The sequence below is a fragment of the Heterodontus francisci genome, chromosome 14 (genome assembly GCF_036365525.1).
Source record: "Heterodontus francisci isolate sHetFra1 chromosome 14, sHetFra1.hap1, whole genome shotgun sequence".
Taxonomy (NCBI): Eukaryota; Metazoa; Chordata; class Chondrichthyes; order Heterodontiformes; family Heterodontidae; genus Heterodontus; species Heterodontus francisci.
Genome location: NC_090384.1, coordinates 53,343,567 through 53,370,717, shown reverse-complemented (window position 1 = coordinate 53,370,717; position 27,151 = coordinate 53,343,567). Strand labels below are relative to the sequence as shown.

The window sequence follows — 27,151 nt, the reverse complement described above, 5'->3', positions numbered from 1 at the left end:
TCAAAAGCACTTCTTTGGTTGTAGATTGCTTTAGGACATCCTGAAGTTGTGAAAGGCGCTATATAAATGCAAGATGTTTCTTTACTTTCTTTCCTTACTCTTTAAAAAAAAAGATGGATACCTCCATTAGTAGCTGCATTCAATCTGGTGACACAGCCAAGGAATACTGAAACTCAGCTTACAGGGACGCCTGATTCCAACATCAGTCGAAGTCAGTCACTGAACTCTAATTTCTCTATTCTAGTGCTCCACTGGGTTACTTACAGTTGCTAAAAAAATAACTATGCTGGTTCCAAGACTTTATGTGTCAAACTGTTGCAAGTTAGTTCAGAATATGACAGTGGCATAGTGTGAAGTTTGCAAGTTCTCCCTGTGTCTACGTGGGTTTTCGCCGGGTACTCCGGTTTCCTCCCATCACCAAAAGACTTGCAGGTTGCTAGGTAAATTGGCCATTATAAATTGCCCCTAGTATAGGTAGGTGGTAGGGGAATATAGAGACAGGTGGGGATGTGGTAGGGATATGGGATTAGTGTTGGATTAGTATAAATGGGTCGGCACAGACTCGGTGGGCCGAAGGGCCTGTTTCAGTGCTGTATCTCTAAAATAAAAAAATAAAATAAAAAAATAGTGGTAACGTCACTGGACTAGTAATCCAGAGACCCAGACCAATGAAATGAGTTGAAATCCCACCATGGCGCCTGGTAGAATTTAAATTCAATTAATTAAAAATCTGGAATTGAAGGCTAGTCTAAGTAACAGTGCCATGCAACTATCGATTGTCGCAAATACCCTTCTGGTTCATCAATGTCCTTTAAGGAAGGAAATTTGATGCCCTTACCTGGTCTGGCCTGCAAGTGACTCCAGACCCACAGCAATGGATGACTCTTAGCTACCCTCTGAAATGGCCTAGTAAGCCACTCAGTTCAAGGGCAATTAGGGATGGGCAACAAATGCTGTCCTTGCCAGTGACACCAGCATCTCATGAAAGAATTTTTAAAAAAGCTATGATGTAGCCATCATACTCTAAAGGCTGTTTGTCACATCTTGCCATAAAGATACACAGCATTCAAAGAATTGTAGTATTAAATGCACATGTTAGTGACTAACTCATAAGCATAACATTGGCTTTATTGTCAGTGCATTGACACGGGAGATCCTGCAGCTAAAGCATGTACATGTTGCAGTGGACATTTCTTGCTTTAGTTTGTTTGAACCATTTGTTATCAGTGCTGCACTTGTTGTAGAAGAGAACACTTGTCAGGAACTGGTAGGGGAAATCCAATGCCCCCAACATCAGTGGTTCAAACAAAGTAGGAATCTTGATATAGTATCATTGTCATTCTCACCAGTCAAGACACCTTCCAATGTTGGTATTGAATGTACAATCACCTGGATACAATGAAAAGTGTTTTGCAAAATGATGATAGAACACCAATGATTCAGTTAATCTTAACCAAACCTGTAATTGGGCAACTGCAATTGACTTCAGCACCCCCAGCCTGGAAAGGGGAAAAGGATCAGCCAGTCTTTCTACTTTTCATCACCATACAGCGACCCTAGCTGAAAAGGACAGACTTGTGAAGAGGTTCAAGCTTGGATATGATACACTCCAGATTGAAAGTTTTTTTTCAACACTTATGGTCTATGTTTGCTCATGCCGAATGGTTTCAGCAGCAGATGAGCTGAGACAGGGGTGAAGCTCTGCAATGTTACAGATGTGGAATAGGCAGTCTTAGTGATGAAACGAATATGAAGTTGGAAACATACTTCGGGGTCAAATTTGACACCAAGGTTGCGAACAGACTGGCTTAATCTCAGACCATTGTCAGGGAGAGGGATGGAGTCAACAGCTAGGGAATTGAGCTTGAAGCAGGGACTGAAAACATTGGCTTCAGTCTTCCCAATAGTTAATTGGAGGAAATTTCTGCTCATGGATGTCAAATAAGCAGTCTTGTACTTTAGCAACAGTGGAGTTGGTGAGGAAAACAAAACACAAAAAGTGGCTGACCTCACTAGCTTTGAAGAGTGGATACAGTGTAGAGGGAGTGGGGGGAGGGAAGCCCTTGACCAACACCATCCCAGATACTTCACGTATCTGGGGGGACCATGTGTGTAGGAAATGTCTCCACCTGTTTCAGCTCGAGCTCAGGATTTCCGAGCTTGAGGGGCAGCTGGAATCACTGTGGAGCATCAGGAAGCAAGAAAGATTCCTGGATTGTACTTTCCAGGAGGTGGTCACCCTACAGGCAATAAGAGTTCAGGAGAGTAGGGTGGGTGACCATCCAGAAGAGTAGGAAGGAGGAGGAGGTGCAGGAGCCATCAGGATGTGTGCCACTTTGAAACAGGTTCTCAGCTCTGGAGACGACTGGAAGTGACAATACCTTGAAAAAGTGCAGTCCAGCCCATGGCACCGATGGGCAAGGGACTGTGCAGGAGGCAGCAAATGCTAGAAATGCAGTTATTACAGGAGTTCCATAATTAGGGGAACAGGCAGCCATTTCTGTGACTGTCATCGTGAGTCCCACATGGTGTGTTGCCTCCCTGGTGCCAGGGTAAAGGACATCACGGAGAGAGTGCAGAATATTCTACAGGGGGAAGAGAGTGAACCAGAAGGTGTGGTACACATTGGTACCACTGATATAGTGAGGGCAGGTCCTATAGTCAGATTCTTGGGAGCTAGGGAGGAAGTTAAAGAGTAGGAACTTGAAGGTAGCGATCTCTGGATTACTCACAGTGTCACGCGCCAGCAAGCATAGAAATAAGATAGGGAGGATCAATACGTGGCTTGAAGCATAGTACAGGCTTCAGGTTCCTGGGACATGGGGAGCAGTTCTGGGGCAGGCGGCACGTATTCAAAAGGGATAGGTTGCACCTCAACAGGACTGGAACAAATGTCCTTGTGTGAGTTTCATGAGTCTGATTGGGGAGGATTTAAGCTAAATGAGCAGGGGGATGGGCACCAGGATATAGTGTTGGAAAGAAGTTATGTCCTTGAGGGAGCAAGAACAGAATCCATTTGGTTGGAGCCGAGAAGCAAAAAGAGTATGATCATACTACTGCAGGTATTCTATAGGTCTCCAAATAGTGACAGACAGATAGAGGAGCAGGTCTGCAGGGAAATCACAGATTTATGCCAGAACTATACAGTACTAATATTGGGGGACTTTAATTACCCAAATATCGATTGAGATAATTATAGATTAAAAGGAAAGGGGGAGGAATTTCTGAAATGTGTTCAGAAGAACTTCCTTGATCAGTATGTACTTTGCCCAACTAGGAGGATCTGGTGCTGGGAAATGAAGTGGACCAAGTGTCTGTAGGGGAGCACTTGGGTTAGAATGATCATCATATCATAAGGTTTAGACTAGTAATGCAGAAAAGAAAGAAATATAAGGTAGACGGGCTAGATTGGAAATTTCAATGCGATGAGAAGGATCTAGCCAGGGTAAAATGGAACCAAAGACTGACAGGAAAAACTGTAACGGAACAATGGGTTATATTTAAAGAAGAAATGCTTCAGGTACAGGCTAGGTAAATTCCAACAAAGAAGAAAAGTAGGGGAACTAAAAACAGGGTTCCTTAGATTATGAGAGAAATAGAGATTATGATGAAACAAAAATAAAAATCACCGCCACTTTCTCAAGGTCCATTAGGGATGAGCAATAAACGCAGGCCTAGCCAGCGACGTCCACATGCCATGAATCAATAAAAAAAAGTACTTTATATCGGTTTTTACCAAGGAATAGGAATCTGACAAAATATTGGTAGAAGCGGAGAGAGTAGAAGCAATGGATAGGGTAAAAACTGAGAGGGAGGAGATACTAGAAAGACTGACTATGCTTAGGGTAGATACGTTACTTGGTCTGGATGGCTTGCATTCTAGGTTGCTAAAGGAAGTGGGGGTGGAAATAGCAGAAGGGTTTGCAAACTTACCCAGATATGGGGGAGATGCCAGCAGATTGGAGAGTGGCAAATGTGACATCCTTATTCAAGAAAGGGTGTAAGGACATTCCTAGCAACTACAGGCCAGTTAGTTTATCAGTGGTGGATAAGGTTTTAGAAACAGTAATCAGGGGGAAAAAAAAAAATCAACAGGCACTTGAAGTGGTTTGAGTTCATTAAGGAGACCCAGCATGGATTTGTAAAAGGCAGATCGTGTTTGACTAATCTAATTGAATCTTTTGATGGCAGGAAAGAACTGGATATTGGATTTTAAGAAAGCATTTGATAAAGTACCACATAAAAGGCTGGTTAACAAAATTGAGGCTCATGGAATAGGAGGGTCAGTGTCCAATTGGATAAAAAAATTGGCTTAAGGACAGAAAACAGTGAGTCCTAGCAAATGGTTGGTTTTTTTTACACTGGAGGGTGGTAGACAGTGGTGTTCCCCAAGGGTCAGTGACTGTTTTTCTATATATAAATGACTTGGATGTTGAAATACAGAGTAGAATTTAAAAATTTGCCTATGATAGAAAACTTGGAGGAGTGGCAAACAGTGAGGATGATATGAATCGCCTGTAAGAGGACATAGATAGGCTAGCAGAATGGGCAGAGAGATGGCAGATGGAATTTAATATAGACAAGTGTGAATTGATATATTTTGGTAGAAGAGATAAGGTGAGGCAATATAGACTTAACGGCACAGGTCTAAAGAGTGTGCAGGAACAGAGGGATCTGGGGTTGCACGTACATCGATCTTTGAAGGTGGCAGGACATTTTGAGAGAGCGGTTAGCAAAACATATGGGCTTCTTGGACTTCATAAATAGAGGCATTGAGTACAAAAGCAGTGAAGTTATGCTGAATCTGTATAAAGCTCTGGTTAGGCCCCAAATAAGAGTTTTACGTCCAGTTCTGGTCACTGCACTTTAGGAAGGATATGAGGGTCCTTGAGAGGGTGCAGAGGAGATTACCAGAATCGATCCAGGTATAAGGGATTTTAGTTACAAGGTTAGGTCGGAAGAGCTGGGGTAGTTCTCCTTGAAGCAATGAAGATTGAGGGGAGATTTGATAGAGGTGTACAAGAGTATGACAGGCATAGCTAAGTTAAACAAGGAAAAACTGTTGCCATTAACTGATGGCACAGGGACTAGAGGGATAGATTGAAGGTTCTGGGCAAGAGATGCAGGGGTAGATGTGAGAAGAATTTTTTATGCAAAAAATGATAATGACCTGGAACTCACTGCCCACGAGGATGGTGGAAGCAGTGACAATAAATGATTTCAAAAGGAAATTGGATGGGCACTTGAAGGAAATAAACTTGCAGGGCTACAGGGATTGAGCAGAGGGAATGGGACTGACTGGATTGCTCTGCAGAGAGCAGGCAGGGACTCAATCGGCCGAATGGCCTCCTATACCGCAAATAACTCTAAATGGCTCTATGAATATCTGCTCCACTCTTTTGAAAACAAAATAAATAATCCTGTAAATTATGAATAAATATTTAAAAGCAATAGCGAGGTGAATGAATGATCAATAAGAGAATACTCTTAAATAGGGCTTATTTTCTTTACAACCTGCAATAGTAGAGATGATTGTAGGATAAGCTGCTGTAAACATATGCAAGAATGAATGCAGCTATCAGCAGTCACGAACACCTCAGTTGTATACGTGCCAACTCACCATAATGATTTACACTATTGATGATCCGCACTCCACCTTCAGCGTTGTGAACTGATAGAAGGATAACTTCAAAGAGTTGCTTTTCTTCAGGATTTCTCTCCAGTAACCTGTTATTTACCATCTGAACTGCCTGAAGGAGACAATGAAGGAAATTAGACTGCACTCTGAAGGCTAAGGAAGACAGAATTGATCATTGTTCTATAAATTGCTATTGCCATTCAACAAATACTTATAGTTTTTAAGCATAAAAATAAAACTAATATCTATAAATGGCTTATCATGTCAAGGCAACTCAGATTGTTTCACAAAATAAATTAGCCTGAAATGCAATTCATGTTGTTATGTAGACAAATGTGGCAGGCATTCTGCAGAGTGAACAACATCCCTTTAACAGCAATGGGATGAATTTTCAGTTATTCTGTTTTCTTTTTGCTGGTACTGGTTAAGAAGATTCCCTGTTGTTCTTCAAATATTGATAAGGGACCTTGAATCCAAACCACCAGAACAGGCAGGAAAAACTCTAGTTTAACAACTCAAGTGAAGGATGACTCCTTCAAGAATACACCACTCCTTCAGCGCTGCATTGAAGCATCCACCTGGATTATGAGCTTTAGACCTGTATAGGACTCGAACCCAAACTGACAGTTGACAGCATTCTTGGCTCAAAGGTACTTGCTTTAAGCACTACAACCTTCTTCTTCACAAATATAATTAGTATCAGCCACCTGCAGCAGTAAGTTTACCAGGTTGGTTTGTGGGTTTATATTTTGCCTCACTTCTGCTACTAGGCCTTATGTCAGCTGCAGGAAAGAGGACTGGTGATCTGTTCCCAGTATTCAACTGTTGGCAGCAAGAGACAAGAAGCAGTCCATGGCTCTGTAATTTTGCAGTCTGTTACCATATTTAATAAGCAACTATTGCTAATCAGTGATAAAAGCCTTTGCCCTGAAGAAATTTAATTCATTAATGTTTACTCTACCAAAACTAAGGATTTTGCAGACAGCATAAGGGAGTACTGCAGTTATACAAATTGAAATTGCAAATTCAAAACCATTTGGTCTACCTGTACCCAGTGTGTTCAGTTCAGATAAATGAACAGTTGTAGCTGTTAATATTTTTTCTCAGTTTACTCCTGTACAATGCTTCTCACCCAAATTATATCCACAAACTTCAACAGTCTATACATAATTGTAGTTCACTGGGTGGCTTGGTAATTAAGTGCAGTGGCCAGTGAATACAGATCAGAAAGGACCCAGGCTTGACCTCAGTCTGTGCTGAATTGGCTGATCTCAATATCAACAGCAGTAAAGGAACGACAATTAATCTCAACATTCTAGGATCGAAAGAGGATAAATCAGCAAGACCTCCCCTTCTAATTGCTAATCTGTCAGCCCATGCTGGAGAATGTGTGTGTATGGATTTCAGGTAAGCACACTTAAGTCAAATAACCTGCTGACCCTCATGTATAGAGAAAGGTCAATTGGGTCAGAGCTGGAGCTAGCTGACACTCATGGAATAGGGCTGACAACCCTGGAGTACTGCCCTGACATCTTTAGGAATTAAAGATTAATCTCGCGATTAATGCTTTGAGCAGATCAGGAAGAAATAAAATCACTGGGCAATAAAAAAGTGTTTTTCTTTTATTTTCTTTGAATAGTTTTGCTCATTAGTTATAAAATATATTGAACATGAGGACAGTCAAGAATCATTCAATTGAGTAATGCAGAGTCTACTCACTTTCCAATTGGCATGAGGAAGACAGTGCATCAGAAGTATGGGCATGTTGGGTGCCCAATGGCAGGATTGAGAGGACTGGCCGATTGGAGGCAGCAAGTCATGTGATAATACCTCCAAGTATATATCTAACCAGAATTGGAACCCCTACCATGGAACCATACCCCAACATGAGTCAAGAAAGATTCAGGGGAGGGAAACCAAGCCAGGAAAACAGCAATATCTGTTGGAGATACTTCAAACTTTCAAACCTCTTCCACTACCATTTAAAGAACAATGGCCTAGATTTTGTGGTAAGAACAATGGTGAGGCTACCACTGCTCATCGTTATTAAGGAGTAAATCAGATAGCAACTTCTGACCTCCACACGTACACAGTTAAATGTGGAAATCAGTCCAATTTTCAATACTCCTCTACAAGCTTCACTACAACAGTATCCCATCGAGAGATTCAGCATTCAAACAGACGAAGGCCATGAAGTTGTGGTACTTACCCTCTACATACCCACTAAACATGGCAAAAAAAGTTAGAGTTTTTAATGGAGTGGTCTCAATTACTGCCAAACCACCTCCCTGGTACTGAAAATTTACTTTTCAAGGTATGCAGTCTCATTCCTTCAAATTTGAACTATTGTTGGAGATTTTTAAAAAAATTAAAATAAAGAGCTTTTTAACTTTTTCTTTGTCTTTTATCTTGCTCTCTTAATCCCATCTTTCCCTCTCTTTACTGTGTTTTCTGTACATATGATTTTACATTGAATTCTAACTTGCATCTCCTGATTTAGATTTTGTGTGCCTCAGTAGGCATTCTTCAATTTGACTAGTTAAATTTTGCCCTGTTCACACAGGTTCCATATCCCTTTTAGACAGTGCCATGCCGTATCAGACTCCATGTGACTGTTTAAGTTGCCACACTTAAGCCCACAAGAGGTCTATGGTCAGCTGTAAGTGTAATGAACGGTAAGTGCTGTTCATTTGTTGTTGACTACAAAAAATCCTGGCTATTTAACATCTAGAGCTATACTTGCACTTATAAAGTGCATTTAAAATACATCCAAAGGTGCCTCACTAAAGGGGACAACAAGAAGCATTGGAAATGCTGAGGAGGGGAACAAAGCAATGGTCAAAAAGATAAGTTCTCAGGAAGATTCTGTAATTGAGGACAATCATAGAAGCTGAAACTGAATGACAATGATGTATTTAAGGATCATAAAGGGGTAAGGGACTTTGAACAAATTTCACATCTGAAACTTGCAACAGTAAAATGTTGACAATATGCAATTTTGAATTGCCTGAATGCAAGGTTGTGATAGATAGACAGATAGATATTTCATAGAATGGTTCATGACTGGCCCAGGGCATTTGTGGGAACTTACCTTAATGAATGGGAAAACGATGCCTTCCTTCAGAGGTATGTCTTCATTGCTGATCTGCTGGCTTATACGCTCTTCAACTTCTTCTGTCAAGAAAAACTCATACTCTTCTTCCATATCAAAGAGAGCTCGGGCTGAGATGGCAATTGTTATGGCCTCTTTTGAGTCTTTCTGCAGCAGGAAGATGGCAAGGAGTGAAAATGACTGTCAGCATAGCACAAAAATGTATACCTCATTTTTATCTCAGCACTGCTCCATAACCTAATACCGGAAAGGATTCAGATTACAAACTGTTAAATTTTGATTTCGTAGCAAGGAATACGGCACACGGATTGGATGCTTGACACAATGGAAATGGGACACTTATACAATGGATTTTGAATGTGCTATTCAATAGCATTGGGATGGCCTATGTAACTTGGGAACTTTTATTACACATGTTTATCATTAACCTTATTGTTCAACAGCATTATCCCAAGCTCCAACAAGCTGTGATAAGTGCTGGTCTGCACGTGGAATTCCTTGAGAGAAGGTCCTAAATTAAAATGTGCCTCTCCAGGCAATTACAGTGGAGACAAGGCACTTTCCAAGAAAGGAGAGAAAGAAAACATGATGTTTTCAATAATGCTATCAAAACTGCAGGTTCAACAGTGTTGCTTACCCTATGGATTCTGGGACAATCTTACTCCGAATGACAGTTCCTTGTTTTATCTCAGTGGACTTCTGGAAGAAAGGGAATATCACTGAACCCCAGTTCGAATACCGGCCCACACGTAGGTGAGCCACAAATAGAGATTTGGAGAATAGAATGAAAAATGAGATTCATGACAAGAGGAAGCATGGGCTGAAGGTGGTCACTGGGTTGTATTATAAATATCACTTGGTCTAACAATAGGAGGAAATGAAGCTTGCACACTGCAGGCTGGATTTTGTTCCCCCCCACCTCCCCCCAGGCGTTGGATTCCATGGCAGGGAGTGCCTGAAGAAGCCTCTGGGAGAGGGCGCCACACACCCCAATGCTGGGAGGGCCTGGCCCGGTTTTACCAGCGGCGGTGAGCCTCATGGCGGCCCCCGCCGCTCGCGACCCCAATTTGAATGTTTAAATAAATTAAAAAATGAATGAATTAATGACACGTCGCTGCCTGATGTCCCGCTGCGATCTTCAGCCCGGTGGGCAGCACTTCTGGGCCACACTGGTGGGGAGGGGGGGGAGGAGGTAGGTTTATCAGTGTGACTGGGGTGGGGCGGGTGGAAGGGGTCACATTAATGTCATGGGTGTAAGGGATGGTGGGAAGGGTTGGAGTTTAAAGTTTGTGTAATTTGGGGGGTGGTGGTCAGATGGACAATTTAAGTGCTTTGGTGTGGGGGGGGGGGGGGAAGGGAAAATAATTAATTTAATTGTTATTGGAGGGGTGGGACAGAGGCAGAAGAAATGTCTTTATTTAGTTTTATTAACTTTATCTTTAAATATTTAAATATCCTGGTAGTGCTGACAGCCCTTTAGATTTGGCATCAGCACCTGCACACAGGCAGCTGACACCATTGCCGAGGACAGACAGCCCGCCCCCGCCATGTGATCGGGGGGGGGGACTCTGCCCTGGCTATTTAAATGAGCCGCTGAACAGAAGTTTGTGGCGGTTCCGTGACATGCAGCCTGCATGGGCGGGCCAACTTTTTTTTTTGCCTGCTGAGAAAATTCAGCCCTGCAATTCTGCCACAGTACCGAAATAGCTCTCATCTAAGTCACAAATGACATGCTATGGTAAACTATTCCTTCTTGGCCTGTCATCAGCCTTGGCATGGTTGATCACACCATCCTCCTCCAATGTCCCTCCAATATTGCTGAACAGGGTGGGACTGCCCATACCTGGCTCCTGTCTTATCTATCTAATCATAGCCAAAGTATCACCTGCAATGATTTCTCTTCCCACTTCCACGTTATCTCTGGTGTCCCCCAAGGATGTGTCTTTGGTCTCCGACTATTTCTCATCGGCAACATCATCCAAAAAAACACACTGTCAAATTCCACATGTATGCTGACGACACCCAGCTCTTCCGCACCACCACATCTCACAACCCCTTCCAGTATCTCTAAATTATCAGACTGTGCGTCCAACATCCAGTACTGGATGAGCAGCAATTTCTTCCAACTAAATATTGGGAAGACTGGAGCCATTGTCGACAGTCCCAGTCATAAACTTCGTTCCATAGCCATCGACTGCATCTCTCTCCCAGGATACTCTCTGAGGCTGAAGCAGATTTTTTGTAGCCTTGGAGTCATATTTGATCCCAAGATGAGCTTCTGGCCATATATTTGCACCATCACGAAGACTGCCTATTTCTCCTTTCATAGCATCACCCAATTCCATCCCGCCTCAGCTCACCTGCTGTTGAAATGCTCATTCTTGCCTTTGATACCACTAGACTTGACTATTCCAATGCGCAGTCTCCCACACACTATCCTCTGTAAACTTGACATCATCCAAAATTCTGCTGCCCGTGTCCTAACTCACACCGAGTCCCGTTTACCCATCACCCCTCTGCTCGCTGATCTATACCGGTTCTTGGTTAAGCAATGCCTCCATTTTAAAATTCACATCCTTGTTTTCAAATTCCTCCATGGCCTTACTCCTCCCTATCTCTGTCATCTTCTCCAGTTCTATAACCCACTGGGATATCTATGCTCCTCTAATTCTGGCCTCTTGAGCGACCCTGATTTTATTCGCACCACCTCTGGTGGCTATGCCTTCAGCTGCTAAGGCCCTAAGCTCTGGAATTCCCCTCCTAAACCTCCTCGCTTCTTTATCTCCCTTTTCTCCTTTAAGATGCTCCTTAAAACCTCCCTCTTTGACAAAGCTTTTGGTCATCTGCCCTAATATTTCCTTATGTGACTCGGTGTCAAATTTTGTTTAGAGTACTCCTGTGAAGTGCCTTGGTACATTTTATTATGTTAAAGGCACCATATAAATACACATTGTTGTTGTACCAGAATCAGAATTCTACCTCTGACATGGTTATCCCTCACTGCATGGAGAGTGAAATTGGTGCCATAAATTATGTAAATTAACATAGTTCTTCTAAGCTGAATCCAATGCACCTAAATTTACTGACAGACCAGAGCCAGTGGGAATGTGACTGATCTGATTGAATAGTGAACATATTCCAAGGCCAGTAGGTCCCCGCAACGTGCTCCCAACTTTAGACACATTGGCCATGAAATTCATATGCGATGCTACAACAGTCTACCTGGGTTTCCAAACGACAGACTGGAGTGTCCCCTGCGTGCGCTGAAACACACTAATTTGACACTATCCTGCCGTCGCGCAACCCAACCAGTTCATGTGACACCATGATCCCAAATCACGACAATAGGGGGAGGCATAAAATTGAGTGGGAGGACGGGGGGGGGCAGCTCCCGACCTCCTCCCGCACCCGCTGCAATGTTACACCGGACAGTGAGAAACAGCCCGCCCACTCCAGGCCAATCAAGGCCCTTAAGTAGCCAATTAACTGGCACTTACTGGCCTCCTCCTGCCCCCTGGGGCATTTTACCCTCAGCAGACAGACGGCAAAGGCCTCAAGAACACCGCCTGGTAAAACCAAGTGGCCTTCTTGCAGGCGGGGGGTGGGGGGTGGGTTGAAGGGGGGGGCCTCCTGTTTGGGCAACCTGTGCTCCACGGAAGGCAGCTCCTGAAGCCCCAACCGCCCAACGCTCCACCCTACCCCACCTCGCTGTCCCAGGCGAGGCCCTAATAACCTACCTTAGTTATGGGGCCAGACCTCCTGTTGCCTCCGATGGCTGGGTGTAGTCCCAGCATTGGCCACCGCTCCCGGTGGCGAAGCTGGGACTAAGAGCTGCCAATCCACTGATTGGCCGGCAGCTCCTAGGCGGGACTTTCTGCCTCAAGCAGGTGGAAGTCCCGCCCAAGACCAATTAAGGGCCTGTGTAGCGAAAAATCCCGGCTCCCCAGGCCCGGCGGAGGCGGGCTTGCCACCAATTTTCTGCCGGTGGGCTGGGCTTCCCACCCAAAGTAAATTTTGGCCAGCAACTTGGTGTCCATGCTCATTCAGCAATCTACTGTCCACCGCCTCATCAAAAACCTTAACTGAGCACTCTGCAGCAGTACTTTTCTGCCACTTCACCCTCTCTGTTGAGCTGGCAAATGAACCATGTGTGTGGAGAGCTTTTCAGAATACCCACTTCTTGGACGTTTTGCTGTCCGTGACATGAGACATACTGTGGCTGTAGGTGTGATCAAGTCAGTGCTAAGAAGGAATCTGCTGTGAAAACTACCAAGGCTGCAAGTAAAATATTAAAGAAGTGAATATCACCGCATAGCCCTAGCATTCAGCAAACCTTGTTGAGACTGACATCACGATGTAGTTCAGAGTGGTGACGCTGATGTATTTCTGGGTGGTGACTTTGATGTATTTCAGAGTTGAGGTGGTGGCCTGGTTGCAGCCCACTCATGCCCAGTTGACTCACCATGTATGGATCCCAACTCTATATTAGCCTCCAAGGTGCAATGCCAGCATCTGAGTTGGTGGCTGAGTGTTAGATCAAGTGCTCTTCAGTGCTGTTGCTATTTTTTCTCCTCCTGGTGCTCCTATGGCTGAAAAGGTTGTAGTTCTTAAGTGTCTGAAAGCAGGAGCTCAGAAGCAAAAAATTGGTACGAAAAGGGTTTGGGGTGGGAAGCATTGGGTCCATTGTAACACTATCTTTAGCTCATCATGTTACATAGCAGGATGAGGGTGAGCTAGAGTCGAGAAGGGGCAGAAGGCAGTAACATATTGTCATCCTCAATGTTCTCTGCGACGTTGGGTGCTGCAGGCCACTTCGCAGCCAGCATTATGCTGCAGACAGCATCTCCTCTTTAGGGTCCAGGAGATGCAGGTGATCTAATTCCTCACTGGTTCTGTTCTGCTCCCTATCGTGCACTACTTTGCCTGCAAGAGAGGTCAGAATGTCAGCGGTTGTGTCGCACTGTGTCTGGGTGATATGCCTGCCACAGCTGAATGGTTGGAGGTATGTGAAGGCAGAGAGGTGGGTGCGAGGCTGGCAGCATTGGTAGGTGTGAAAGGGCAAGGTGAAGTATCTGGATGTTAATCATGAGTCCTGAGTGTAGGGAGTAATGCTGGATGAGTGATAGGGGTGTGGTGCATTGAGTAACGTGAGAGGTTGATGGTAGGGTGGGTAGGAGATGTGAAGATGCATTCTCCTGACCCTGATCATCCACATGAGGTAATTAGACCTCTTGTGGTACTGCTGTCAGGTCCTTGGGTCCAGACTCCAAGAGTTGATCTTTCTGGCCACCTGCTCCCACTCCCTTCAGGTGGTGGTCCTTGAAGATCTCCTAGCCCCTTCTGGGACCACTGCATCTCTCCTCATGCCTACCTGCACCACTAACACCCCCATCACTGCAGCCGTCATTATGAATCCCTCTGTTTTACCTGGTGTTCAGTTTCCAAGAATTTGCATTGCAGCAATTTTTTCTTGCAGTTTTCCTTTAAGAGACAGCCTGCCTTTAAGAAGAGCAGGCTGCCTTTACCAAGTGATTGACAAATATTACTGCCAGGGTCTCCTGCTGTTCAGAGCTCACCAGCAGTGTTAAGAAGCAGAGATCAGCATTGGAGGCACACCAGCCAGTGCCAGAATCATTTAGATGAGGTGGGTACATGAATTTGTGTATTGCCCATCTCGATCTGAATGGGCATGGGCATGTCGCAAATTGTGACCCGTGCCCGAAAATCGGGGCAAATGAATTTCTAGCCTGTTGTTTAAATTAACCATCACCAACACTACCTAGCTGAGGTACAGGCATTAGGTTTGGTCAGATGAGAGAAAACTTTAGTTTCAGAGTCAGATAGAACAGATTAGATGCAACACATAGACAGAGGTAGGCATGAGTGCGAAATTATGTTTTCATTACATATTCAAAGAATGTGATGTACCAATGACTGTGAATTCTAACTTTTCAGTACAGATTGAAGCCTTGTGTGCAAGTTTAAGGCACTTGTGTTTATTAATTTCATCATCCTGGTCAGGGTTTATAAGATCAGGATTCCCAAAGTTAGAATACCAGATACAGAGAAGCTTTTTTGTGAAAGCAGTGCCATAGATTGCAAGTCTATTACAGTGAACAGAGATGGGATGTGGTTTTGCTCTTCAAACTGACATACACATGAACAGTGGTTATAACACAAGTGGCTAGCTGAAAATGAGAGATTTGACAGGATAGCACAAGCCACAGCTTTATCTCCGACATTCTATTTGTGTTTGTTAACAGTCCAGTAAAACCAACTGATAATTATACTGCAGACTACTGATCTTTTACAGATGCATCACAACACCACTAACTCTGAATCCACACTGGGCTTGCTACACTGAGAGTTATATTAGGCAATGGATCACTGGTGATGTGTGTATAGAATCATGGAAACATGCAGTAAAGAAGGAGGCCTTCCTGCCTGTCTCTTTAAAAGAGCTATCCAATTACTCCCATTCCCCTGCTATTTCCCCAAAGCTCTGCAATTTTTTTTTGGCATACTTGCAGTAACAGGGGAGGGACTTGAAGGTTGAAGAAAATCAGCAAGTATTCGCAAATCTGAATCTTATTGGCAAGTGTCCATGTGTGAATGGTAGGCTAGGACAGATTCAGACATGGTTATGATATCCCCACAGTTAAACAACTGCTAATACTCTTTACATGTGAATACCTACCAACGCAAACAAATGGACCGCTAGTTTGAGCACTACCTAGAACTGTACTCCAGGGAGAATGTTGTCACTGAGACTGCCCTCAATGCAGCCCAGCCTCTACCAGTCATGGATGAGCTGGACATACAGCCAACCAAATCGGAACTCAGTGATGCCATCGATTCTCTAGTCAGCGGAAAAGCCCCTGGGAAGGACAGCATTACCCCTGAAATAATCAAGAGTGCCAAGCCTGCTATACTCTCAGCACTACATGAACTGCTATGCCTGTGCTGGGACGAGGGAGCAGTACCCCAGGACATGCGCGATGCCAACATCATCACCCTCTATAAAAACAAAGGTGAACGCGGTGACTGCAACAACTACCGTGGAATCTCCCTGCTCAGCATAGTGGGGAAAGTCTTTGCTCAAGTCGTTCTAAACAGGCTCCAGAAGCTGGCCGAGCGCATCTACCCTGAGGCACAGTGTGGCTTTCGTGCAGAGAGATCGACCGTTGACATGCTGTTCTCCCTTCGTCAGATACAGGAGAAATGCCGTGAACAACAGACGCCCCTCTACATTGCTTTCATTGATCTCACCAAAGCCTTTGACCTCGTCAGCAGACGTGGTCTCTTCAGACTACTAGAAAAGATTGGATGCCCACCAAAGCTACTAAGTATCATCACCTCATTCCATGACAATATGAAAGGCACAATTCAACATGGCGGCTCCTCATCAGAGTCCTTTCCCATCCTGAGTGGCGTGAAACAGGGCTGTGTTCTCGCACCCACACTTTTTGGGATTTTCTTCTCCCTGCTGCTTTCACATGCGTTCAAATCCTCTGAAGAAGGAATTTTCCTCCACACAAGATCAGGGGGCAGGTTGTTCAACCTTGCCCGTCTAAGAGCGAAATCCAAAGTACGGAAAGTCCTCATCAGGGAACTCCTCTTTGCTGACGATGCTGCTTTAACATCTCACACTGAATAGTGTCTGCAGAGTCTCATCGACAGGTTTGCGGCTGCCTGCAATGAATTTGGCCTAACCATCAGCCTGAAGAAAACGAACATCATGGGGCCGGACGTCAGAAATGCTCCATCCATCAATATTGGCGACCACGCTCTGGAAGTGGTTCAAGAGTTCACCTACCTAGGCTCAACTATCACCAGTAACCTGTCTCTAGATGCAGAAATCAACAAGCGCATGGGAAAGGCTTCCACTGCTATGTCCAGACTGGCCAAGAGAGTGTGGGAAAATGGCGCACTGACACGGAACACAAAAGTCCGAGTGTATCAGGCCTGTGTCCTCAGTACCTTGCTCTATGGCAGCGAGGCCTGGACAACGTATGTCAGCCACGAGCGACATCTCAATTAATTCCATCTTCGCTGCCTCCGGAGAATACTTGGCATCAGGTGGCAGGACCGTATCTCCAACACAGAAGTCCTCGAGACGGCCAACATCCCCAGCTTGTACACACTACTGAGTCAGCGGCGCTTGAAATGGCTTGGCCATGTGAGCCACATGGAAGATGGCAGGATCCTCAAAGACACATTGTACAGTGAGCTCGCCACTGGTATCAGATCCACCGGCCGTCCATGTCTCCGCTTTAAAGATGTCTGCAAACGTGACATGAAATCCTGTGACATTGATCACAAGTCATGGGAGTCAGTTGCCAGCGTTCGCCAGAGCTGGCGGGCAGCCATAAAGACGGGGCTAAAGTGTGGCGAGTCGAAGAGACTTAGCAGTTGGCAGGAAAAAAGACAGAGGTGCAAGGGGAGAGCCAACTGTGTAACAGCCCCGACAAACAAATTTTTCTGCAGCACCTGTGGAAGAGCCTGTCACTCTAGAATTGGCCTTTATAGCCACTCCAGGCGCTGCTTCACAAACCACTGACCACCTCCAGGCGCTTATCCATTGTCTCTCGAGATAAGGAGGCCAAAGAAGACCGACTTTAGTGAGCCAATGAAGGGCTGCCTCACCAGTGAAGTCACACTTCAGCAAGATTCAGGCATAGGGAAAGGGTGGAAAGGAAGTTAATACTACATTTTCATATCAGTCAGTACAATTTCTTTGAGACACTTTTTTTTTGGGGGGGGGGGCGGTGGAGGGGGAGTTTTACTTTGTGTTTTGTACAAGAAGTTTACATCATACATTTTCAGAGCATGGATTGTTATAACGTACATGTTATAACACAGATCACATCAATTTACAGTGAATGTTCATTAAATGACCAGGGCCATTATTAGTCAGGGAGCGGAGTCCTTGTTGGGGGTGGGGGAGGGGCGCAGTGGTTAAGGTAAGAGATTCAGCAGCAGACGCTGGGGCCTGTCACCTTGACAGTCAGCCTTAGTGTCAGTCTGGTTCTCTGGCTCAGGTGGGCGAGAGGCTAACTGAAGGAAGGGCCGCATACCTTCTGGTGTTATTCAACTCTATGATCAGATTGTCAAATATCCTACATGCATTTTGATCACATTTGATTTGAGCTGCAGAGCTGTGCTAAAAAAAAAGGAACTGCATTTTCTTTTGTGCACACTTGAGTGGTACAAGTTCCTTGTCTCGACAGAAGCAGCTGAGTACATGCACGTTTGGTCTCAGTCAGTCATAGCTAGTGCTAGTTTACACATCTCTTTCCATAAAGGATGATCATAAGATCATTGATAATAAAGAAACAGGAAGAGATCATTCAGCCTGAGCTGGCTCTGCCATTCAATAAGATTATGGCTAATCTGATTGTGGTCTTAACTCCACTTTCCTGCCTGCACCCCCCTATCCCTTGACTCCCTTGTCGATCAAAAATCTGTCTAACTCAGCCATGAATACATTCAAAGACCCAGCTTCCACTGCTCTCTGGGGAAGAGAAATCTAAAGATTAACAACCCTCAGAGAAGAAATTCCTCATTTCCAGCTTAATAGGGAGACCTCTTTCTTTGAAACTGTGCCCCCAATTCTAGATTCCCTGATGAGGGGAAACATCGTATCAGCATTTACCCTGTCCAGCCTCCTCAGAATCTCTCTGTTTCAATAAACTCACCTCTCATTTTTCTAAACTCCACTGACTGTAGCCTCAATCTGCTCAACTTTTCCTCAGAAGACAACCCCTTTATCCCAAGAATCAGCCTACTGAACTTTCTCTGAACTGCTTCTAATGCAAGTATATCCCTCCTTAAATAAGGTGACCAAAACAGAGTACTCTTGGTGTGGTCTCACCAATGTCCTGTACAGTTGTAGCAACATTTACCTACTTTTATACTTCACACCCCTTGCAATAAATGTCAACATTCCATTTGCCTTCCTAATTACTTGCTGGACCCGCATACTAACTTATTGTGATTTGTGTACAAGTACATCTAGATCCCTCTATTCCACAGCATTCTTCAGTCTCTGTCCATTTAAATAATAATCTGCTTTTCTTTCTATCAAAATGGACAACCTCACATATTCCAAAAATATATTCCATCTGCCAAATTTTTGCCCACTCCCTTAAACTACGTCACGCACACAGGAAGTGTGATGATACAAATTATGGACTAACTCTGAAGAGTTATAAAAACTGACTTTGTCTTTTAAAAATGAATCTTTATTTTAAAAAGTGAACTATGGTCCAAAAGGACTGCAGAAGAAAAAGGGATTGGCTTTTGTGTATTTAAATTGTCTGACAAGGGCAAATCTTCAAAGCTAAGAGGAGTCAATTGCAACCTACCCTAAAACATTCCAGAATTGAATGTTTTCTTCTGAAATGAAGGTGTGAAGTAGCCACGTCCTGGGCCATACCGCGATCACCATGGGGGAGAGATCAGAATGTCTCCTACCAGGTAGTGAGAAATAACACAGCTTTACCTTCAAAAAGGCAGCCTAAAGAGGGAGAGACATCAGAGAGAAAGAGAGAAGCAACATCCAGCAGCTTGTTTTCCAGCAAGCCAGAAGGCATGTGCCCTGCTGTAGAATCCTACCTACGTTAGACAGCAGTGAACTAGAAGTGATCTACTAGCTTCAACTGAACTTTCAATCAAGAGAGAAATCTGCAATCATCTCAGGCCTGCACCCATCAAGAACTTGATTTCCAAGAGAATTCAACAGGTTTATCATGACCTCCTCCTACCCCCACTAAAAATCACTTTCTCCTTTTCCCCTCAATCAGTCTCTTGTGTGTGTGTGAGCGAACGAATGTAACTATGGATGCTGTTGCGACAATTTCGGGACAAGCATATTGATCCATGAACAGGTGCTTTTCTGTTTGAAAACCTACAAGAAAACTTGTCGTTGTCTGTTTATTTGACAAATAAAACACCAAAGAGGTTAAACCCTAATAACAAAATACACTTGCTGTGGTCAGGTGGGGAGTTGAACAGTGGGAACCACCCACATCGCACCAAGTGGCCGTGACACCTATCTATATCTCTTTGTAGACACTTTGCATCCTCCTCACAACTTGCTTTCCAACCTATATTTGTATCTTCTGCAAATTTGGCTACAGTACACTCGGTCCCATCATCCAAGTTGTTAATATAGCTCGTAAATAGTTGAGGCCGCAGCACTGATCCCTGTGGCACTCTACTAGTTACAGTTTACCAACCTGAAAATGCCCTAGTTATCCTGACTCTGTTTTCTGTTAGCCAATCCTCTATCCATGAAAATATATTAACCCTAACACCACGAGCTCTTATTGTGTGCAGTAACCTTTTATGTGGCACCTTATCGAATGCCTTTTGGAAATCCCAATAGGCTACATCTACTGTTTCCCTTTTATCTTCCCTAAAGAACTTTATTAAGTCTGTCAAACACAATTTCCCTTTCATAAAACCATGTTGACAGTGCCTGATTACATGATGATTTTCTACATGTCCTGCTACTAATTCCTTAATAAGGAATTCTAGCATTTTCCCAATGACATATGTTAGGCAAACTGGCCTTTAGTTTCCTGCTTTCTGCATCCCTTCTTTCTTCAATAGACAAGCTACATTTGTGGTTTTCCAATCCGCTGGAAGCCTTCCAGAACTAAGGCATTTTGGAAGATTACAACCAATGCATCCACTATCTCTGCAGCCACTTCTTTTAAGACCGTAGAATGCAGGCCATCAGGTCAATGGGATTTGTCAGTCTTTAGTCCCATTAGATTCCTAGTACTTTTTCTTCAGTAATATTGATCATTTTAAGTTCCTTCCTCTCTTCTGCCTCTTGATATTCTACTATTCTTGGGATGCTTTTTGTGTCTTCTACTGTGAAAAGAGGTACAAAATATTTGTTCAAAGTCCCTACTTCTTTGTTTCCCATTAACAATTCTCTAGTCTTATCCTCTAAGGGACCAAGGCATACTTTGGCTACTCTCTCATATATTTGTAGAAGCATTTACTGTTCTTTTAAAAATATTTTTTGCTCCAAAAATACTCCAATTGCTCCTTCTTTACTTTGCTGGTGTCTAAAATGTTCTCAATCTTCTGGCCTACCACTAACCTTTGCAGCGTTGTATGTCTTTTCTTTCAATTTGATATCATCCTTAACTTCCTTAATTAGCCACGGATGGTGCTCATAGAGGCCTTCTTTCTAAATGGTATACATCTTTGTTGAGAGTTATGAAATATCTTCTTAAATGTCTGCCTCTGCTTCTCTACCATCTTACCTTTTAATTTATTTTCCCAGTCTATTTTAGCCAACTCTGTCTTCATAAGCTTGTAATTGTCTTTATTTAAGTTTAAGACACTAGTTTCAGACACAAATTTCTCACCCTCAAATTGAATGTGAAATGATGTTATGATCACTCTTTCTTAGGACATGAGGACTATGAGGACATGAATTATTCCTGTCTCATCACACATTAACAGGTCTAAAATAGGCTGCTCCAGCATTGCTTCCAGGATGGAACAAAACCTAGAATATGATGCTAAAACGTTGCTCCTGTGGCCAAAGTTCTGTCAACATTCACTTCCCCGTATCAAATGGACCTTTCAACAGTGTGCGTGCGGTGGAGAATTCCAAGTTGACCGGCTCTCATTCTGCTGTGAGGGTGTTGAAAAAAGTAACAAGCTATGAGCCTGTTACTTCTAATGAATGTCAACTCATGTACCATGAGAAGCAAGAGGAGAGAAAGAAAGAATACAAATAGAGAAAGTGCACAATAGAAAGTGAGATTGGAAACAGAGAGAAAAGTAAATATGAGGCAATGAGGAAGAGAAAGGAATAACATGGCAGAGACAGTGGCCTAATCCATAGTCTCCTTCAAATATTGCCATACTTCAGCCACCAGATTTTGTAGAGATTGCTGACTTGCTCCACATTCTGCAGATGGAGTGGGGAAACATGCCTTCATTCTCTCCTCTTTCCAAATTCCATGGGTCTGAACATTAATGGTCAGATGCTTAATGCTCCCATATTTTAAAAGAAACAGAAACTCCTTCTGTCCAGACTCCATTCAACCAGGAGCTCACACTAGCCTATGTATAGTTCTCCACATCTGTTCTATGTCTTGTGGTTGATGCAGTCAGATAGGTGACTGGGACCAGAAAGAAAATATTGATGTGAGCTAGGAGCATGCAGCTGAGCAGGTAGTACAATGAACAGCATGCATAACTTCTTTCTCACTGTGTTCATTGATATCCAATTATGCCTCGTGAAGCACCCTGGGATGGCATTCTACATTAAAGGCACTATATATTTTGAAAGGAAGAATGCAGTGCATCTTTGATTCACTATGGTCAGGCACATAATTTTTCATGACAACCTTCAACAGCACGTGATCTACCAGTGGAATGAAATATATATGTCACTTGCTTCCTCCCTTCCACTTTTGGACACCCACAATAACAGGGTACTTACTCCACCTGGCTGAGAACACTCAAGACTGAAGATTAGTCTCACCTTTTTCAAGAATTCACAATATTGGCTACCTCATCCTCAGAGGCAACAAAAGTGGCAGACAACTTTGGTGGTTAAAGCTGCATTCCACGCAAATGAGGACACAGTGCTAGGAGGGTCTTATCAGCTGCTTGGATCAACAGAGTTGTCAGCATTCCCCCATAAGAGACCTGACCAACAGTGATTACAGTTTCACCACATTGTTTATGGTGTTACAATATAACTGCATTTTTCACATGACTTGCAAAACACTGACTATGCTTTTCATTGTCACGCCATACAGCTGACAGCACTCGCATACAAAAACTGTGTAGAAGACAATGTGATCCTAAATAAAGAAGACAGCAAAAAAATTACTCATTGATCACATTTTTTCTCATGGTTGAAAAAAAGGATGTGAAAGATTTAGTTCAGACTGTGAAGATTTCAGTCTGATAGTGATGAAATTCTTAACCTTTTCAGCTCAGTATGCAATATTCCTCAAGCAAGGAGTGGCAGAGATAAATAGTGGAGAAAGAGAAGCAAGAGAGCAGAGAGAAAAAAAATACAAATAGAGAAAGCGCACAATAGAAAGTGAGAGTAAGAAAGTGAGATTTGAAAAAGAGAGAATAGTAAATATGAGGCAATGAGAAAGAGAAAGGAATAACATGGCAGAGACAGTGGCTTAATCCATAGTCGCCTTCAGCCACCAGATTTTGTAGAAATTGCTGACTTGCTCCACATTCTGCTGATCCCAGCTAGCTGTCTGACTCTGAGAGCTGGATTTTGTTGAGGAGGTGGGGCTCCCGGCACGAGGCCGAAAGAAAGGGGGAAACCCACCTCGACCTATTCATGTAGCCCCAGAGTGATTCTCCGATCTTTTTACTTATAATTTTCAAGAGCCGAGATCCCCGTACCTTAAAAGAGAAGGATCCTGCCTCCCAGGGCTGCTGGCCAATCAGAGGGCCAGCAGCTCAGCAGTATCTGTAGCATCACTGGGAGTGGTGGCCACTACCAGCACTGCAGAGGTCTTGGACCCAGGTCCAGCGCTGGAAACTGGACCTCAGGTAAGTGAGGTGGGGTAGCCAGGGCCAGTCCGGGAAGCCTCGACGATGGGTCGTGCAGTCCACGGGGAGAGGATCGCGGTGGGGTAAAGTGGTTCCTGGTGGGGGTCCTCCCTGGGCCACAGTTTGCCCACAAAGGAGAGACCCACTTCCTCCCCAGAAGCCCACAGGAGGTACCCCCACCGCTGGTCAGATCCCTGCAGTGGCAGGAAGAGGCTCTTAATTGAACATTAATTGGCCATTTGGCCTCTGGGCGGGAAGGCTGTTGTTGGTCTATCGCACCCCCAGTAAAAACGCTTGGCGTCGGACCTTCTGCACTTCCCCCGCCATCCAGAAGGCCCGTAAATCCAGCCCCAAATTTCAGAAAAGAGTACTTATTTATAACACCTTTGCTCTAGGTGATCTTTGGGATGACATCACAAAGCCTGCCTGCTTCCCCCTTATACCCAAAATTGCCACACCAACCAACAATACACAACACTGAGGATGAACAGTTGTGCAGTGTAAATGCAAGGTTGGCAGCCATTATACTTGCTTTCAAAAAATTCTGATATAATTCATTTTCAATAAAGATTGCAGTTGGCCTTCAACACAAATGATTTGCATCTTCAAACAAACTGCTGGTTGGGGTACCTGAGGGGAAGCCCATGTTATATCACTTCACATTTCCACAAACTGGAACAAGAAATATAACTTCATAAAATTAGTTTTAATGGATATCTCAGCTTAATTAAAATATAAAGGTTTAGCATTGGTTCTGGTGATGCCTTTCTTAACTCAAGAAAGGAGGTAGAAAGAAAACAGGGAACTACAGGCCAGTTAGCCTAACATCAGTCATTGGGAAGATGCTGGAAACTATTATTAGAGAAGTCTTAACAATGTACTTGGAAAAGCATAGTATAATTAGAACAAGTCAGCATGAAAATTACTGTTTAAATTCTAAATTTCATCCAGGGCCTAAGCAGGGGTATCCACTGGAGAGCAGCTGTCCTTAGTTAATTAAGGAAACAAGCTTGAACTGGTTTTTCTGTACCTGGGACTCAGCTAATCTATTTAGTTTCAGAACATATAAATACAGGTATCTCAGTGCAACTTGAACAGAGTGCTGGGAGTTTGGTGAGTTGAGGGAATTGGGTGAGGAGGGGAAGGTGCTCCTTTGCTTTTTCTAACTTTTTCACCCTGTAGGATTTGGTTTTTACTCTACCATAAGGGACAAAGCTCGCGGTTTGGTGAGTATCTGGTAAGTGGTTAAGGTCTATTCTATTCCTAACGTTTAAAATAGTACAGAAACTGGTGATAAGGTTAATAAAGTATACAAAATATGAAAATAAATAATTGAATAAAATAAGTTGTTAATTAAAACACATTGAGGATGGCAGGTCAGATGATGTGTCACAGCTGCACCATGTGGGAGCTCCTGGATGCCAGTGTGATCCAGGGCAAATACGTCTTCAGTATGCGTTTGCAGCTCAAGGAGCTTTGGCTCAGAGTCATTGAGCTGGAGGCCGAGCTGCAGATACTGCTACACATCAGGGAGGGGGAAAGTTACCTGGACATTTAGCACCAGGAGGCAGTCACATCCCATAGGATATGGTCTTCTGATTTGGTCAGTGGTCAAGGACAGAAGAGTGTGGCTGCAGCTGAGGCAGGTAAGAGGACCCAGAGGGCAGCAGTGCAGGAGCCTCAGCCTTTGTGTCCAACAGGTTTGAGGTTCTTTCAGCTTGTTTGGATGAGAGTGAGGGCTGCAGGGTGGATGAGCTAACTGACCATGGCACCATGATACAAGAAGCCATTCAAGTGGGAGGAGCAAAAAAGGAATGTTGTAGTAGCAGGGGAAAGTATGATGAGGGTGATTGACACTGCAGCAAAAAGTGAGAGTCCAGAAGGCTGTGTTGCCTGCCCAGTGCCAGGTTCATGACATCTGCTCAAGGCTTGGGCCCCAGCTGTTCACAATATACATCAATGATTTGGATGTGGGAAACACATGTAGTATTTCCAAGTTTGCGAATGACACAAAACTAGGTGGGAACGTGTGTTGCGAGGAAGATGCAAAGCGGCTTCAAGGGGATTTGGACAGACTTAGTCAGTGGGCAAGAATGTGGCAGATGGAATATAATGCAGAAAAATGTGAGGTTATCCACTTTAGTGGCAGAATAGATGTGCAGCGTATTTCTTAAATGGTAAGAGACTAGAAAGTGTAGACGTACAAAGGGACCTGGGTGTCCTTGTCAATAAGTAATTGAAAGCTAACATGCAGGTGCAGCAAGCAATTAGGAAGGCCAATGGTATGTTAGCCTTTATCGCAAGAGGATTTGAGTACAGGAGTAGCGAAGTCTTGCTTCATTTGTACAGAACCTTGGTTAGACCGCACTTGGAGTACTGTGTGCAGTTTTGGTCCCCTTCCCTTAGGAAGGATATTATTGCCATAGAGGGAGTGCAATGAAGGCTCACCAGACTTGTTGCCAGGATGGCGGGATTGTCCTTTGAAGAGAGATTGGGGAAACTGGGCCTGTATTCCCTAGAGTTTCAAAGAAGGAGAGGTGATCTCATTGACACCTACAAAATACTTAAAGGGAAAGACAGGGTAGATGCAGCCGAGATGTTTCCCCTGGTTGGGGAGTCTAGAACCAGGGGACAAATTTCAAAATAAGGGGGAAGCCTCTTAGGACAGAGATGAGGAGAAATTTCTTTACTCAGAGGGTTGTGAATCTTTGGAATTCCTTACCCCAAAAGGCTGTGGAAGCTCAGTCATTGAGAATGTTTAAAGCAGAGTTTGACAGCTTTCGAAATACAAATGACGTAAGGGGATATAAGGATAGTGTGGGAAAAAGGCACTGAACTGGATGATCAGCCATGATCATATTGAATGGTGAAGCAGGCTCGAAGGACTGAATGGCCTACTCCTGCTCCTATATTCCTATCGGATAGAATATAAAAAACAGCAACAAATGACTAAAAGATTGATAAGAAGGGAAAAATTAAGAGTATGAGAAAAAGCAAGCTAGAAATATAAAAACAGATAGTAAGAATTTCTATAGATATTTAAAAAGAATAGTTAACAAAGTGATCATTGGTCCTATAGAAATTGTATCTGGGAAATTAATATGGGAAAATAAGGAGATGGCAGATGGATTGACCAGGTATTTTTCATTAGTCTTCACAATAGAGGATACAAGTAACATCCCAGAAATAGCTGTAAATCAGGAAATGGAAGGGAGGGAGGAGCTCAAGAAAATTAGAAGCACCAGGGAAGTGGTACTGAGCAAATTGTTGGAGGTGTGGGCTGACAAGTCCCCAGGTCCTGATGGACCTCATCCTTGGGTCCTAAAAGAAGTGGCTAGTGAGATAGTTGCTGCGTTGGTTTTAATTTTCCAAAATTCCTGAGATTCAGGGAAGGTTCCATTAGAAAATAATGAATGTAACTCCTTTATTCAAAAAGGGAGGGAGACAGAAAACAGGAAACTACAGGCCAGTTAGCTTAACATCTGTCTTGGGAAAATGTTAGAAGCTGTTATTAAAGACATTACAGCAAGGCATTTAGAAAAATTCAAGGTAATCAGGCAGAGTCAACATGGTTTTGTGAAAGGAAAATCATGTTTAACCAATTTTTTGGAATTCTTTGAAGTAGTAACATGTGCTGTGGATAAAGGAGAACCGGTGGATGTACTGTACTTCGATTTCCAGAAGGCATTTGAAAAGGTGTCACATCAACGGTTATTGCAGAAAATAAAAGCTCATGGTGTAGGGGGTAACATTGGCATGGACAGACTGGCCAGCTAACAGGAAACAGAGTAGGCATAAATAGGTCATTTACTGGCTGGCAAGATGTAACGCGTGGTGCG

At 43.7% G+C, this 27,151-nt stretch overlaps 1 protein-coding gene across 4 annotated transcripts in view; it reads right to left on the bottom strand.

The window, feature by feature from the left end:
* LOC137377043 (cytosolic 5'-nucleotidase 1A) overlaps window positions 1-27,151 on the bottom strand; it is an 83,878-nt gene that overhangs the window by 15,593 nt on the left and 41,134 nt on the right. For all 4 annotated transcript variants that reach the window (XM_068046228.1, XM_068046227.1, XM_068046230.1 and 1 more), the window contains exons 3-4: window positions 8,730-8,897; window positions 5,621-5,750 (exon numbers count right to left, since the gene is read on the bottom strand). In XM_068046228.1, the coding sequence (XP_067902329.1) occupies window positions 5,621-5,750; window positions 8,730-8,897 (298 nt within the window). The remainder of the gene's footprint in view (window positions 1-5,620; window positions 5,751-8,729; window positions 8,898-27,151) is intronic.